At 36.1% G+C, this 17,986-nt stretch overlaps 1 protein-coding gene across 2 annotated transcripts in view; it reads left to right on the plus strand.

Annotated features, from left to right (window-relative positions):
* The window catches only part of TRIM33 (tripartite motif containing 33), a 110,782-nt gene that overhangs the window by 44,017 nt on the left and 48,779 nt on the right, over positions 1–17,986 (plus strand). For both annotated transcript variants that reach the window (XM_015247479.3, XM_072967994.1), the window contains exons 2-4: positions 2,563–2,681; positions 3,104–3,248; positions 3,406–3,538. In XM_015247479.3, the coding sequence (XP_015102965.2) occupies positions 2,563–2,681; positions 3,104–3,248; positions 3,406–3,538 (397 nt within the window). The remainder of the gene's footprint in view (positions 1–2,562; positions 2,682–3,103; positions 3,249–3,405; positions 3,539–17,986) is intronic.

Consider the following 17,986-nt stretch of genomic DNA (forward strand, 5'->3'; position numbering starts at 1 on the left):
TAAGAGTCTTTCTCAAATGTATTCCCCCATTCCGTATGTAACTTATCTTTTAAATCCCTTAATTTTATTTTAAGGGGGAGTTTGGAATGAGGAAAAGGTGAATTTATGTTTTTATGAACAGTGATGTCAGCTTGCCAGACTGAAGTAGAAATTTTAAGAATCTGAGAATCAGCTTATTGAGTTCAAAGAAACAAAACACTTGGTATGACTTGAATCGAATCATTTATTTACACAGGTATAATGGTTATTTTTCATAATATTGAATGTTTCTTGCTCAGAATAGAATGTCTCTTCAGAGATATTCCTTCATTTAGATGTTGCAAATTAACTTTTTCAGCATTTTACATATATATAATTATGTATGCATATAGATATTTTTCTGTCTGTAGACTACTTTTCTTCTCTTCCATTTTTGAACATTGTACCTGCTATTCTTCATTTGCATGCTCTTTCTTCCTTTCCTTGTTTTGTTGAGGGGTCCCTGTGACCACCCTCAGATTCAGTGATTTGCTGGAAGGACTCACAGAGTTAAGAAAAACTGTTATGCTCATAGTTGCATTTTATTACAGTGAAAGGATGCAGATTAAAATTAGCAGAGAGAAAAAGTGCATGGTGTAAAGTCCAGGAGAAAGCAGATGCAAGCTCCCAGGTATCTCCTTGCGGTGGAGTTGCACAGGGAGATATTTCAGTCTTCCAGTTACAGTATCTGACAACATGCAGGAGTATTGCCAAGCAGAGACGTGTACCTGAGCCTCTGTGTCTGGGGTTTTTATTGGGGAATCAGTCACATAGGGGTGCAGCCTCCACAGAACTGATACCACCTACTTGGACTCCAGCTCACCCCAAAAGTCAAACTGAATACAGATGACCCAAGGCCTTAGGCAAACAAGAACACTTTTATCAGGCATAATATTGCATGGGTTCAGAGATCATCTCTCATGAGCCAGTCAAGGGCCGATATTGAAGACAGGCCTTCTTTAGGAATTTGTAGGGTTTAGGGAACCCAGGCCAACCAAGTAAACTCTTTCTTGTACCCTAGTAAATGCATGTTGATTCTTCAAGACCATGTGTAAGTGCCACCTCTTCAGTGAAAACTTACCTTATTCACTGTAAGAAGTTAGTTACTCATGTATTTTTGCCCCTAAATTACTTATCTCCTTTGTAGTTATACTTTTGTTTCTTGAACAGGTGTAAATCATGCCGTCTCAGATACAAAAATATATATAATCATTGTCCTCTTTCTCCTGACCATACTGTTTCTTCGTTTAATTTGAAAAATTGTTTTTGTGCATTTCCTTTGAGCAAGATGCATTTTGTATTATAAAAACTATTTTGCTTTCAAATATATAATTGTAAATTTGAATTTGTTTTAACATTGTATATATATCTGTTGAGTGATATTCCTACTTTTAGCCATGACTTTTTTTTTTTTCCCATTACAGTTCTATACAAGGTTCTGTAGTTTGTATGCGTACAACTCTTTGGAACTCTGTTTATATCCTTGTCTTTGTATAGTGCGTCCTATCGTTGTGCATGGAATAACTAAAAATTACATACTAGTCTTGAACACTTTCTTAAAAGTAAGAGCTGTATCATTTAAGTTATATCCTCAACTTTATGGCTGACAATAGTAGTCAGTTTGTTGTGTCGACTATGGTGCTATTTTCTAGTTCTTAACTGTAACTTCCATATGTTACCTCAGCATGTTTATCTGTCCTGATAGATGCTAGAACACTAGCAGGTTAAGTCACAGATGATCTTTCTTCTCACATTAACTTAAATTTAAGCAGTTCTAAACCAAGTTAGAATTTATAAGATGATAGATTGTGTTTTTCTTTTGGTGCTGTAACAGAATTGCCATACATTTAAGAATCTTAAAACAACACACATTTTATTCTTTTGCTGTTCTTGGAGGTTCAGGTTTTTGAAACCAGTTTTACTGGCTAGAGTCAAAGTGTTGGCAGGTCTGGTTCCTTCTGGAGGCTCTGAGGAGAAAATCCATTTTCTTGTCTTTTTCAGCTTATTGCAACCACCTGTATTCCTTGACTTGTCTCCGTCTCCAGAGCATATTATTCTAACCTTGTCTTTCCTTATCAATTGCCTCTTCTTCTGTAGTCGAATTTTTATTTCCCTCTCTCTTCCTGGACCACTTGTGATGACATTTAGGGCCTATGAAATAATCCAGGACAGCATTCTCATCTCAGGAGCCTTAATTTGATCACATCTGCAGAATCCTCTTTGCCTTATAGAGTGAATCAGGTTTTTTAAGGATTAGGACCTGGATATCGTTGGGGGCCATTATTCAGCCAACCAACTACATATTGTAATAAAGAAGCACCTTGAAATTTTTTGCATATTAATGCTGTTTTCTTTTCCTAAATAGGCTATCATTTTTCCCCAAAGGAATATACCTCAGTGGAATAACTTATTTTACTCAGCTCTTAATGCTTTTTTCTTTGTTCTCGCCTATAGCATTTGAGTGGATAGGTTACATACAGGCATCATGTACAATTGCCTTATTTTTCCTTGAAGGATATTTCTTAATGTCGTTTTGTGTTGTAGTTGGTGTAATACGGTGCCCAGTATGCCGCCAAGAATGCAGACAGATAGACCTTGTGGATAATTATTTTGTGAAAGATACATCTGAAGCTCCTAGCAGTTCTGACGAGAAATCAGAACAGGTATGTTTCTCAATTTTGCTTTATATTCCTATCTTGATAATCAAAATGTGAATTAGAAGAAAAACATGTTTGGATTGTTACATAATTTAGGGTAGTTCTGCCTTAGTTTCATCTTTCAAATTGAAAATGAAGGATATCTTTATTCTACACCCTCAGACCTGGTTAAATGAGACAAAAAGTCATTACCTAAAAATTCAAATCTTACGTGGACTTTGTGTTCTGAGACTTAGATTCTTGCCCACCTGAATGTTTGATCTGAAGGGGAAAGAATTTTGTTGAAGATAAATGGATAACAAAATAATTTTATTCTAGGTACAAGGCATTGGTATATTTGAGAGCAACTTGGAATATTTTCACCTTTTAATTTTGTGGATCTATATTTTGTAAATTTAATGTAGATTAGTATTTATTTCCTCCTTTAGGTATGTACTAGTTGTGAAGACAATGCAAGTGCAGTTGGCTTTTGTGTGGAATGTGGAGAGTGGCTATGTAAGACATGTATTGAAGCACATCAGAGAGTAAAATTCACTAAAGACCACCTGATCAGGAAGAAAGAAGATGTCTCAGGTAAGACAGAAGCAGTTTTAATGATTACTGTTAATCTCCCCTTTTTGCCTGTATAACATTTCTACTTATCTTTATAAGCTTTTGATACCAATAAGAATTTAGAAGGTTAGACAGAAATTTGGTTTGGTTTAAAAATGTATGTTTTATTGTACTGCAGAGTCTGTTGGAGCATCTGGTCAGCGCCCTGTTTTCTGCCCTGTACACAAACAAGAACAGTTGAAACTTTTCTGTGAAACATGTGATAGACTGACGTGTAGAGACTGTCAGCTGTTGGAACACAAAGAACATAGGTACAGAAATCATAATTGCTTATTAAGTATTATTAAAAGTTCTTGTAAAATTAAGTATTTTTCCTAAAGCAGATATTTATCATAATTTTTTTAGCATTTAAAAATTTTCAGCTTTGTGTATTTTATTTACTAATGCAAGATATGTTTTTGATAAGTTATTTAATGGTTTCCATATTTGTGTCTAATTGTCTTATGAATATTTGTTGAAAATGTATCAGTACATGGATTTGGGTTGCAAGAATGGAATTGTATTATTTCTTTGTGTTCAATGCCTCTGGTTCAAATACACTTTTTTCAAGTATACTGTGGGATTTAGACTGTGGGCTGTCATCTTAAAAGGTAATATTTCCATGGGTATGGCTAACTGATACCCATTGTAACATCAAAACATAAATATACCGATCATGTTAGATACACAGTTTATAGAAAAACTAGGGATTTATAAGCATCTGAATAAGCATAGTTGCTAATTCATTGCTACACAGTTTTGTATTTCAACCCTCTTTACCCTCAGAATGCAGTAGTATTCACTTATCACCAGCCTGTTACATCTGAACTGTTCTGAAAACTATTGAAATTTCTAGTCAGGTGTTAAGTTGGATTAACCACACCTAAACGTATTAACTAAAGGATGTCTTAGAGCTTTTAGTTTGTTAGAGTCATTGGAATTCATTAGAATCCTCTTTAAGAAAAGGGTACATGAATCCTATCTGCTAACAATTATTGCATCTGTAGTTTGTGTTAGGCACTTTTCTGAATGCTGCTTGCTCATTTAATTCACACCAACCACCCATGAAGTGTTGGTACTGGTATCCTTACTGTTTGAAGGTGAGCCAGCCTACTCACAGAAAGCTTTTTAGCAAGCTGTACAAGGTGTCACCATAAGTGGTAGATCCAGGATTTGAACACAGGCAGTTGGACTCCAGATCTGTTTTCGCCTGTGTGCTCGTTTTCTCCCATGTGGTATTCAGAATATAGAATATGGTGTATGGAATTGCTCACACTTGACCACATAAAATTAATGCTTTTTTCTTTTTCTAGGCACCTCTCACTGTTTACAGAACATTTGTGTAGAAGTGCTACTTTAAACTTTTGTACCTTTGTTACAAAATGTTCATCTTACTTGCAAATTGACTCATGTTTTACTTGAGGTGACTAATCTTGTGGATGCCTTCAGCTCAGGGCCAGATCTTACCCTTGTGTTGTAATAAATCTCAGTAAGACATTAAATTACTTTCTCACAGCTGCAGTTGAATCTTTGAGCATTTAGATTTCTTATGGCCCTTTAAATTGATGGTGTGAAGCAAAAAGAATAGGAACATGGCATCCTCTTTCCTGTGAAAGAATAGGTTCAACCACCCCTCTCTCAAAGTTTAACTGTGATTCATTCCTTCCCTTTCCTTCACCACTTTCTTTTACCACTTATATTGAAGTACTAGTTACCTTTTGAATGTTCCTCCCTTTTCTTTAGTTCACACTTTAAATTTTTCCTGAATAGGCTACTGCAGAACCAGTGTCATTGGACATAAAAGCCTAAGTTCCTATTACTAAAACACATTTACAGCTAGTCTCTGTGCTTTGAGTTTTCCGTTGTCAAATTCATTCTGTTTACATTGCTGCCAGTATCATTTGGCTAATGTATAGCTGTGCCCTACCCCACCCCCTTTAAAAGCACTCTTCAGTGATACCCTGTAGTCAGAGTTTAAAGTGTTCAGGATAGCATACATTATTGAACCTTACCAAACTCTTTCTCTTTATCATCTGTATGAAGTTAAGAAACAGTCCACATGATCACCCTCTCTTCAACATCAAGTGCGGAGTTCAGTAAAAACCTGAACATAGGGGATAACAGCATACAGTCCAGCTCATTGATATGATTTGTTATTACCTTCTTCAGTTAGAGTGATGGTCTTCTAAACAGAATGCTGTCTGTTCACCTTAGAACTACCATCTGTAAACCAGGCTGTTTATAGGGCACCACTTATGTGATCATAGCATTCAGCATCTCCTCAGGTGGTTTCAAAGTCAGATTTAGGAGAAAAGAGGCCAGCTACTTGCTCATACATACAATAAATAGATACCTCTTTGCATCTTCCTGGTTGCATGTTCCTGTACAAACCATCTCTGTTTACATGGAACTCTGCTGGCTGTATAACTCTTCTTATTAGAGTATTCCTCTATCACCCAAAACATTATGAGCCAGGTTTTAGGGTTATTTTATGTCCTTCAGTTACAGAGTCTGTCTTAATGCCAAGTGGCAAGTTAGTAATTTTCTCTTAAATGATATAAATTTTATTACGGCATCCAGAAATGTTCTGGTCAGAAATTCTGGTGGGTCTTTTCTAAGTGACACTCGGAGGTTTTTGCCATAAGTTTCAGTCTGCAGAAGAATGTGCTGCCAATACTATAAAATCGTGTCTGAGTGTGGATCACAGGGACCCAAAAGCGTCAAGAGAGATACTGCTTTTTGCATTTCAAACATGGCCTGGTTTTGTTCAGGCCCCCATTCAAATGCAACCTTCTTTTGGGAAGTTGTATTGATCGGTGCTGGTAATATTCCTAGATGTGGAATATGTGTTCTTTAAAATTCAGATATACCAACCAAATGTTAGGCTTCTGGTTTAGTTCTGGGGGTAGGTGGCAAAAGCAGTTGGTTTTTTTTTTTTTTTTTTTTCACATGTTGAATGTCAAGGATATCACCTGCCTGTATCACTCCTAAGAATTTCACCAGTTTGGGCAGGTCCTTCAGCCTTTGTTGTATTTAGCAATAGCCTCTGTTGGTCACGTGTGTCACCATTGCAGTTAAGTCAGTCCTACCTTTGTCTTTAGTTTCTGCTATTGATATGAAATCAGTATAGTGTTTGATTATTATACTCAGGACCTGCATTAAGTCTGAATCCCTTCTAACCAAATTATACCAGTAAGCTGGTAAATTGAAATAACCCTGTGGCAGTATAATAAATATAAACTAGGATCCTTCCACATGAAGGAAAAATATTGTTGGCTCCTTTTCAGCGTTAAAGAAAAAAAAATTGCAGGTTCAGTCACTGAGTCCCAGTCTTTTTTAGCCTGCTGTATATATATTTTTTGTACTGTGGAACCCATATCAAAGACTGCTGATGCTATGGTGGCACAACTTTATTCAAACTTTAATAGTCTGCAGTTATTCTTGATGAGCCATTTACTTTTTTCACAGGGTACACATGGTTATTGTACAGAGAATTCATTGATGCTAGCACTCCAGCTTTAATTTGTCATTAAAGTCAAAATCTCTTGGTCATTCAGGTATCCTATACTGTCTCAAATTAACTTCTATGGACTTGGACAGTTTTAGTGGTTCTTATTTAGCATGTCTAATCAAGACTAGCCTTAGGGTGAACTTATGTCTTCTCTTTTATAATACCAGTCAGACCTAATATCCATTTCAATAATATATTCACATAAAGGAGAGATATAACTATTTCATAAAGTCTGTTCATATATTTGAACTTTCTCCCCCCTCTTTTTTATTGAAGTATAGTCAGTTTACAGTGTTGTGTCAATCTCTGGTGTACAGCATGTCTTAGTCATACATGCACATATATTCGTTTTGGTATTCTTTTTCATTATAAGTTACTACAAGATACTGAATATAGTTCCCTGTGCTATGCAGTATAAATCTGTTGTTTATTGATTTTATATGTAGTAGTTAGTATCTGCAAATCTCAAACTACCAGTTTATCCCTCCCCACTCCGCTTCCCCCAGTGGTAACCATAAATTTGTTCTCTGTCTGTGAATCTGTTTCTGTTTTGTAAGTTCATTTGTGTCTTTTTTTTAGATTCCACATACAAGCGATATCATATGGTATTTTTCTTTCTCTTTCTGGCCTACTTCACTTAGAATGACAGTCTCCAGGTTCATCTTTGTTGCTGCAAATGGCATTATTCTTTATATATATATATATATATATATATATATATATATATATATATATATATATATATATATATATATATATAGCTGAATAGTATTCCATTGTATAAATATACCACAACTTCTTTATCCAGTTTTCTCTCAATGGACATTTAGCGTATTTCCATGTCCTGGCTATTGTAAATAGTGCTGCTATGAACATTGGGGTTTATGTATCGTTTCAAATTAGGGTTCCCTCCAGAAATTATGCCCAGGAGTGGGATTGCTGGATCATGTGGTCTACTTTTAGTTTCTTGAGGAATCTCCATACTGTTTTCCATAATGGCTGCATCAAACTACATTCCCACCAGCAGTGTAGGAGGGCTCCCTTTTCTCCACACTTTCAGCATTTATCATTTGTGGACTTTTTAATGATGGCCCTTCTGACTGGTGTGAGATACCTCAATGTAGTTTTTAATTTGCATTTCTCTGAATTAGTGATACTGAGCATTTTTTTCATGTGCCTATTGGCCATTTGTATGCCTTCATTGGAAAATTGCTTGTTTAGGTCTGCTGCTCATTTTTGGCTTGGTTGTTTGTTTTTTTTGTTATTAAGTTGTATGAGCTGTTCCAACTTTCATCCAAACTTTAACCTTAATCCTATCAACTATCCCTCTCGTCCCAGTCTAACCTTAGCCCCCATTAGACCTTCAATAGGTTTTAGAGTCTCAGAGCATTGGGCTCCCATGCCAAGGAGTCCCAGAAGTGTCTCTTATCACATCCCCCCCACCCCCGGCTATTTTACCCACACAAGTGCATATTGCCTTGGCTTCTTCAGCTGAGGTTTGAGCCAGAAGACCCTGGTCTCTCCTTCAGTCTTCAGTTTGATTAATCTATGAAACAGTCTCTCCAGGCAATGCAAGGTCAGGTTTCTCATTATCATCTTTGCCCTCCAGCTTTTACAACTTCTTGGTCCTGGGATAAATACAGCAGAGTTGTTTCGTGCCCTTTAATGTTGAGGACCAACATTGGCTCCCTTTGGTCCACCCAACCTCTAGGAGCGCTGCATTAAGATCTTTGTTTTAACCCCATCAATGTCTGCTTTATTCATCCTCTCTCTCTTTTTTTTTTTTTTTTAAAAAAACAGCCATCTAAAGATTTCCTTCCTGCTGGTATAAAACCCTTGACTCTCCCCTTTATCTTTTCCTATTTTCTCATGAATTACTCTTAATTTTCTTAGCATCTGTAAGGCCCATAAAGCTGAGACAGTAAACCTGATAGATAAGGTTTCTCAGATTGTTGCTAGATTTTGCAGAAGTAAAATTACTTGGAGGTGCCCATGTAAAAGGGTCCTCCTTAATCATACTGTTTACCTTGACCTTGGTAAAAGGCATGCTCAGTAGATGAATATCCTGATCTTCATAATGCTAATCTGGCATGGCTTGTGTGAGAAGTATATCAGCCAGTTCTTCTGGGGAGTTCCATTTAGCACCTGTATGAGATGGATAGTCACCTGTCTGATGGTAAACAGTCTTTACAGGGGCTTTTATCTAGTTCACCAGGCTGTCTGTCCCCATGGGAATGACCTGCTGTGTGTCTAGATTATATATGGATTATGTACAGTGGTAGTGAGCTGCGCATCCTGCATCAACTCAAACATTGCTCTTCTATTCTGCAGCATTCACAATGGTACAGTATCCAAAAAGTGGAAACAATTCAAATGTCCATCAACTGATGGATAAATAAAAGTGGTCTAAACATATAATAGAATATTATTTGTCAATAAAAAGGAGTAATTACTGATACATGGTACAGCATAGTAAACCTGGAAAACATTTTATGCTAAGTGAAAAAAGCCAGTCAACGAAGACCATGTATTGTATGATTCCATATGCAGGTTCCAGAATAGGCAAATCCACAGAGACAGAAAGTAGATTAGCGGTTGCTTACACCTGGGGTGGAGTTGGGGAAATGAGGAATGACTGCAAATGTATACAGGGTTTCTCTTGCAGAGGATTAAAATGTTCTAAAATTGATCGTAGTAATGGTTATACAACTGGGAATATTCTCAAAACCACTGAATTTTAATTTTTAATAGGTGAATTGTGTGGTACATAAATTATACCTCAATAAAGCTGTTATAATATTAAAAAGATACTGCTTCTACATAATTAGTCTCACAATATTTTAGTAGAGGTTTTTTTCAGGAAGCATACAGTGAGACAGTTCCTTTGCATTGTACTTCCTGGTTTTATCAGTTTCTTGATTTTGTCTTTCCTCAACCTGAATTACATTGTGACTGGAAGTTTTTGAGGTGCTGTCTTCTTTCTCAGCACAGTTTTCCACCTTGGAATGGCCCTGAGGCTAGTGGCCATAGTTCAGACTGGCTGACACTGAGCTTTGCCCAGTGTCAGGTTCTGTCCCAACACATTCTTCATTTTAGCTACTACAGATTACAATAACCAAGGAATTGTTTAATGAACTTATTTCTTAATTAGTTTGTATTTCCTTGTTTATCCAATGACTCAACTCCTATGGTGTTGGGTCTACCATTTCTAAATTCTGTTGGTAACTTTTACCTCTAGTAATAGCATTTGCAGTTACATACCATGAGTGACTAGAAAGGTAGTCATCCAGGAATCAAAGATTCATAATATCTGTCATTTTTTCCTTCCTCTTCTCAACCACATGTTTCAGTGAGTCAGGGTCATTTTAGTGAATCCCACTTTTGATGCCAACTGCTTTTTAGGGAACAATTCACAGGTCTCCTCTCACTTCTGATACCAACTGCAGAATATGGTGATCCCCAAAACCATACTCACTTCTCACAGTTCACTTGAAAGTTCAGAATTTCCCAAGACTACCCTCAGATACAGTAATTTGCTAGGACTCACTGAAAGCTATGTACTGACAGTTAATGTTTATTACAGTGAAAGGATATGGATTAAAATCATCCAAGGGAACAATGCATGTGGCAGAGTCTAGGAGAGTTCTAAATGTGGAGCTTCCAATTGTCTTTTCTCAGTGTAATTCTGGATGTAGCTGACTCTTAGCAATGATATGTGACAGCATGAACAGAATATTGCCAGCCAAGGCGTCCTGCATGAGCCTTGGTGTCCAGAATTTTTATTGGAGCTCTGCATTGTAGATACAGTTCACTGTCCAGTTGACTGACCTGTCTCCAGACTCTCCTGAGGTTGAGCTAATACTCTGTGACCCGAAGACCCTACTGTAAATCATATTAGCCTGTGGCCTAAGGCCCCAAGTAAACAAAAACATTTTTATCAGGCAGAACATTTCAAGGGCTTAGAGATGCCTTCCTAGCAGCTGAGGGTAAAGGCCACACTTCTCTTTGGGCAAGGCTAAATTCTTAACTACACAATCTGTTATCTCCTATTTGCACTCTTACAGTAGGAAACCTTCTGTTTTAAACTTCTCTGCCTTTACTAATGCTGTTTCTTAACTTACGGAACACTGTCAAGAGAACTATTTAACCTTAAAGCCAGTTCATTTCTGTGTGTTTTCTTTCCTTATACCTTTGTTCCATCTAACCCATCCCATTTCCCTGTCTGGACTTAACGGCTTTTTAGGGCTAGTTCTTTAAGGGGCTCAGATTCTCACATGCTTATTGATAAAGTTGAATTTCCCACCTCTTGAGTCACTCATGCAATTGTTTTTTTTGTTTGTTTGTTTTTCTGGAGGCATTTGACTTCGGGTTCTGGTTATTTCTGCAGCAACTGCAGCTCTTTTTTTTTTAATTTTTTTTTTATTGAAGTATAGTCGGTTTACAATGTTGTATCAATTTCTGGTGTACAGCACAGTATCAGTCATATAGTAGCATACATATTCTTTTTAACCATAAGTTACTACAAGATATTGAATATAGTTCCCTGTGCTATACAGTATAAACTTCTTACTCATGCAATTGTGATAATTTATATTTTCTTAGAAAATCATCTATTTAATAGAGATTTTAAAAACATATTACTTAGAAATAAGCAGACTGTTAAGATTTTATAAAAACTTGTGGTTATATCTCTGTCTTGTTTATAATGTTGAATAGCTGAGTTATTTCCTTATTCTTTATTAGCCTAGCCATAGATTTGAGTCTTTTATCTTTCATTTTAGTGATCTAGTTTTTGAAGTCGTTTATTTTTTTGAAGTATTCCAATTCTCACAGTTCTCTTTTATCTTCTTTTTTTTTTTCAAGATTCTTATGTTGAATCTTCATTCCATTAAAAACATGTGAATTTTCCTTTGGTTAAAATTTAACCTTATTCCATAATTATTATTGACTTATACACTCTATAATTATAGTTCTGCATCCCCCTGCACCCCTTTTAAGACGATTGCTACATAGTATAGTGATACAGATGATGAACTGTGGTGAGCGTGCTTGTATATCTTACAAAACGCAGTACCAACCTTATAAGGTGGCTGTGAGGGTTAAGTTGAGAATTGTCACTATAAAATGCTTAGCACAGTAAGTACTCTATAACAGTCTAACTATAGTTACTAACATTGTGACCTACACATTTTTCTCTTAAAAAAAAAAAAACTCTATTGAGGTCTTGGTTTTCTTAATGGCCTTGGAAGTTTTCAAAAAAGGAAAGCGTCTATAGAACTTTGTGAAATTTTGTACCTCAGAACACTACATAGTTTCTAGCTAAACCATAGGGTTATCCCCCCTCCCTCTAGTAAATAAATTTAAAAAGTATAGACTTAATTAAGGAAGAGATGTCAATAGAGATTTGTTAGTTTTTCAAAACAAGGGAAATTGATTAATATTTGTTGGACCTGATAATTGACCTACTAGAGTTGAATGAGCTACAACCCAAGGGCATGCAAATGAGGTAAAAATGAAGCCATTTTCTTTATTTCCCAGACACCTATGTGGTTCAGGATCTAGAGGTGATAAGTATGACAAAAGTAGGGCTTATTCTCTAAGATCAGAGACTCTGGACTTGGAGAAATTAGGCCCAGATGGAGGGTGAGTATAAGGTACTTTACTGAAATTAGGGAGAATAAATGTAAATCTACACTCTAAACTGTGAGACCTTCACTTCTCCCAGCTTGCTTCCAGATTGCCTGTAATGACACTTTTCTGTTTCACTGTTCTTCACTACCCTGTTTCCTGGAATTAGAGGCCTTTTCATGCTCTAGAGAAAGTGAATAATTAGAAGAGGCCTCTTAATGTTGCCATTTGAGGTTCATTTTGATTTAAAAAATTGCCTTACAGTGAAGCCCATCAGTTCTTAAGTTCTGCTCGCTCTCACATGATTCTAAGCAGTTTTAAAGTACATTGAAATATGAATGAATGGAAGTATCATCTGACATTCTGAGGAGAACCACTGTCATATGCCATATGCCATACATTGTGGGATAGTTGAGAATACTCAACTTATATCTCTCTTGTCTAGTTTCAAATATAGAAACTAGAAAAGCTATTTCCTTTCTCAGCATTCCTGGCATTATGGTAGTTCTGATCCACAGTTTATACCCCAAAAATATAAGTTAGAATTCTGCTTAATAGGTGATTTTCAGAAAGTTTTTATGTTCGTGATAAATAGGACAAATGTTGCTCAGGTCAGCCTTTTTCTTCCTTTTTTCCTTCATTGAATTTGTATTTGATGCCTAGAACTCTGACACCATTATCTGCTCATGAGGGTAAAGCTGAGATCATCTCAGGTACTCTTAATTTGATGTTGTTGAACTAACACCATCAACTGCCTGCAGAGCCACTGTTAGTCACTACAGCTGTGCATGTTTCTGATTGACACAGCCACCCATATAAAAGGGCATGAAAGGACATAAGATTATATAGGAACAAAAGGAAATATAAAGTCAAAATTATGATGTTCTAAAAAATATGACAAGCTATTGGTCACAAATTAAAGACAATCTACAAAAGAAGTATTCCATTGTGTGTGTGTGTATATATATATATATATATATATATACCAGATCTTTATCTAATCCTCTGTGGATGTCCACATTTAGGTTGTTTCTATGTCTTGGCTATCATAAATAGTGCTGCTGTGAACATTGGGGTGCACTGCACGTCTTTTCAAATTCTGTTCTCTTCTGGATTTATGCCCAGAAGTGGGATTGCTGGATCATATGATAAGTCGATTTTTCTTTTGTTGAGGAATCTACGTACTGTTCTCTACAGTGGCTGCAACAATTTACATTCCCACCAACAGTGTAGGAAGGTTTCTTTTTCTCTGCATCCTCTCCAGCATTTATCATTTGTGGACTTTTTAATGATGGCCATTCTGACTGGTGTGAGGTGATATATCTCATTGTAGTTTTGATTTGCATTTCTCTAACAATTAGTGATATTGAGCATCTTTTCATGTGCTTGTTGGCTATCTGAATGTCTTTGGAGAGATGTCGATTTAGGTCTTCTGCCCATTTTTTGATTGCGTTGCTTGTTTTTTGTTATTAAGCTAGATGAGCTGTTTATATATTTTGGAAATTAGTCCCTTGTCAGTTGCATCATTTGCAAATATTTTCTCCTATTCTGTAGGTTGTCTTTTTGTTTTGTTGATGGTATCCTTAGCTATGCAAAAGCTTTTAAGTTTTATTATATCCCATTTGTTTATTTTTGCTTTTATGTCCATTACTCTAGGAGTTAATTTGCAAAAAAGATTGCTGTAATTTATGTCCAAGAGTGTTCTGCCTATGTTTTCCTCTAAGAGTTTTATAGTATCTGGCCATTTTGACAGTTTTTTGTTTTTGTTTTTTCAGTGGAGGTACTAGGGATTGAACCCAGGACCTTGTGCATGCCAGGCATGCACTCTACCCCTGAGCTATACCCTCCCCCCAATTTTGAATTTATTTTTGTATATGGTGTTAGAGAATGTTCTAATTTCAGTCTTTTACAGGTAGCTGTCCAGTTTTCCCAGCACCATTTATTGAATAGACTGCCTTTTTCTTCATTGCATATTCTTGCCTCCTTTGCCACAGATTAATTGAAACATAAGTGCCTGGGTTTATTTCTGGACTTTCTATCCTGTTGCATTGATCTTTGTGTCTGTTTTTGTGCCAGTACCATACTGTTTTGATTACTGTAACTTTGTAGTATAATCTGAAGTCAGGGAGCATGATTCCCCCCAGCTGTGTTCTTTTTCAAGACTGTTTTTGCTATTCAGGATCTTTTGTGTTTCCATACAAATTTTAACATTTTTTTATTCCAGCTCTGTGAAAAATGTCGTTGGTAATTTGATAGGGGTTGCATTGAATCTGTATATTTCCTTGGGTAGTATGGCCATTTTAGCAATATTGATTCTTTCAATCTAAGAGCACAGTATACCTTTCTATCCAATTTGGAAAATTCTGGATTCCCTTTATTTCTTTTTCTTCTCTGATTGCTATGGCTGGGACTTCCAAAACTATATTGAATAAAAGTGGCAAGAGTGGGCATCCTTGTCTTATTCCTAATCTTAGAGGAAATACTTTCAGCTTCTCCCCAGTAAGTATGATGTTAGTTGTGGGTTTGTCATATATGGCCTTTGTTAGTTTGAGGTATGTTCTGTCTATGCCCACTTGCTGCAGAGTTTTTTTTTATCATAAATGGATGTTGAATTTTATCAAAAATTTTTCTGAATCTATTGAGATTCAGATCAGGTTTTTGTTCTTCAGTTTGTTAATGTGGTGTTGACATTGATTGATTTGTGGATATTGATGTGCATCCCTGGGATAAATCCCACTTGATCATAATGTATGATCTTTTTAATGCATTGTTGGAGTTGACATTAGTATTTTGTTGAGGAGTTTTGCATCTATATTTATAAGTGATACTGGCCTGTAATTTTTTTGTGTGTGTGTGTGTGGTATCTTTGGTTTTGGTATCAGGGTGATAGTGGCCTCATAGTATGAGTTTGGAAGTGTTTCTGTCTGTGCAATTTTTGGAATAGTTCCAGAAGGATAGATGTTAACTCTTCTCTAAGTGTTTGGTAGAATGTGCCTGTGAAGCCATCTGGTCCTGGACTACTTTTTGTTGGGAATTTTTAAATTACTGATTCAATTTCAGTACTGGTAATTGGCCTATTCATATTTTCTATTTCTTGGCAAATTGTACCTTTCTAAGAAATTGTCCATTTCTTCTAGGTTGTCCTTTTTGTTGGTGTGTAGTTGCTCATAGTAGCCTCTTACGATCCCTTGTATTTCTTGTGGTGTCAGTTGTAGCTTCTCCCTTTTCATTTCTGATTTTATTATTTTGGGCCCCTCTCTTTTTTTCCTGATGGATGTTACTAAAGGTTTATCAGTTTTGTTTATCTTTTCAAAGAACCAGCCTTTAGTTTCACTGACCTTTAATATTGTTTTGGGGGGCTCCAATTTCATTTATTTCTCCTCTAATCTTTATGATTTATTTTCCTGTACTAACTTTGGGTTTTGTTTGTTCTATTTTCTAGCTGCTTTATGTGTAAGGGTAGATTGTTTACTTGAGATTTTTCTTGTTTCCTGAGGTAGGCTTGTATCTCCATAAACTTCTGTCTTTGAACTGCTTTTGCTGTGTCCCAGAGGTTTTGAATTGTAGTGTTTTCATTTTAATTTGTCTCAGAGTATTTCTTTGATTTCCTCTTTGATTTCTTCAGTGATCAATTGGTTGTTTAGTAGCATATTGTTTAGCCTCCACATGTTTGCAGTTTTTGTAGTTTTTTTTCTTGTAGTTGATTTCTAACCTCATAGCATTTGAGTAGAAAAGATGCTTGATATGATTTCAGTTTTATTAAATTTATTCAGGCTTGCTTTGTGGGCCAACATGTCATCGATTCTGAGGAATATTCCATGTGCACTTGAGAACAATGTTTATTCTGTTGCTTTCTATAGATATCAGTTAAGTCCATCTAGTCTAATATGTCATTTAGTGCCTGTATTTCTTTATTTTCTTTCTGGATGATCTGTCCATTGATAAAAGTGGGATGTTAAGGTCCCCCACTCACTATTATTGTGTTGTTGTTTATTTCTCCTTTTATGTCTCTTAACAATAGCCTTTAATATTGAGATGCTCCTGTGTTGGGTGCATATATATTTACAACTGTTACATTTTATTCTTGGATTGATCCCTTGAGCATTAGGTAGTGTCCTTCTTTGTCTCTTGTAATAGTCTTTATTTTAACATCTATTTTGTCTGATATAAGTCTTGTTACTCCAGTTTTCTTTTGGTTTCTGTTTGCATGGAATATTTTTTTCTCATCCCCTCACTTTCAGCCTACATGTGTCTCTCGCTCTTGAGTGGGTCTCTTGTAGACAGCATATATACAGGTCTTGATTTCATATCCATTCAGCCAGTCTCTGTCTTTTGGTTGGAGCTTTAGTCCGTTTACATTTAAGGTAATTATCGGTGCGTATGTTCTTATTGCCATTTTGTTAGTTGTTTTGGGTTTGTTTTGTAGGTCTTTTTTTTTTCTCTTTCTCTGTCTCTCTTTTTTTTTTCCTCTCTTTTCTTGTGATTTGATGACTAAAGTTGCTTTAACGTTTGTTGTGAAGCTGGTTTGGTGGTGCTGAATTACTTTAGCTTTTGTTTATCTGTGAAGCTTTTGATTGCTCCATCTTGCTGGATAGAGTATTCTTGGTTGTAAGTGTTTCCCTTTAATCACTTAAAACATATTGTGCCACTCCCTTCTGGCCTGTAGAGTTTCTGCTGAAGAATCAGCTGATAAGCTTATCAGAGTTCCTTTGAATGTTATTTGTTGCTTTTCTCTTGCTGACTTTAATATTTTCTCCCTATCTTTAATTTTTATCAATTTGATTACTGTGTACCTTGGTGTGTTCTTCTTGGGTTAATCCTCTGTGGAACTCTGCGCTTGTAAATTTTTATTTTAAATAGGGTGATTTCAAAAGGCTTCAAGGGGGAGGTGAGATTTGAGTAGACACTGAAGGAAGAATGGGAGCCAGCCTTGCTTAAATGTGGCAAGGAAGAGCATATTTCAGGTAGAGAGGAAGCAAGTGCAGAGGGCCAGAGATAGCTTACTTGACACCTTTGAGGAGCTGTATGGTCTGAGTGCAGTGAACAAGAGAAAGATTTCTATCAGATGAAGTCAGAGGGGCAGAAAGGGCCAAATTATTTAGTGCTTTCTAGGTTGTTGTAAGAATGTTGCCTTTTACTCTGAGTTAAATGCTCAAGCTTTTGTGCAGTGGAATGGTTTGACTGATTATTGTCTTAAAAGGATCACACTACCTGTAGTGAGGAACAATTAAAGGAAGAGAAAGAACAAAATCAGATTTGTTAGGAGGCAGGTTTTCAGTAATTAGTCAAGAAATAATGGTGGTTTAGACTAGAGTACTAACATTGGAGTTAGCAAAGTGTAATCAAATTCTATATATTTTTTGAATTTGGATTTGATGCCTGAAATGGGTGTGTGGATTTGCTGCTCTATGGGTTGTATGAGATAGATATCAATAACACCAAGACTTTGGGCTTTCAACTTAAAAGAGGTTGGGAAGACTGTGAGAAGACATGGTTTGGTAGGTACATTTAGGGAGTTGGTAGTTAAGTTTTGACCATATTAAATCTGAGATTTTGTGATAATATAAACACTATTTTATGA

Source organism: Vicugna pacos, chromosome 9 (assembly GCF_048564905.1).
Source record: "Vicugna pacos chromosome 9, VicPac4, whole genome shotgun sequence".
In the NCBI taxonomy this organism is placed as follows: Eukaryota; Metazoa; Chordata; class Mammalia; order Artiodactyla; family Camelidae; genus Vicugna; species Vicugna pacos.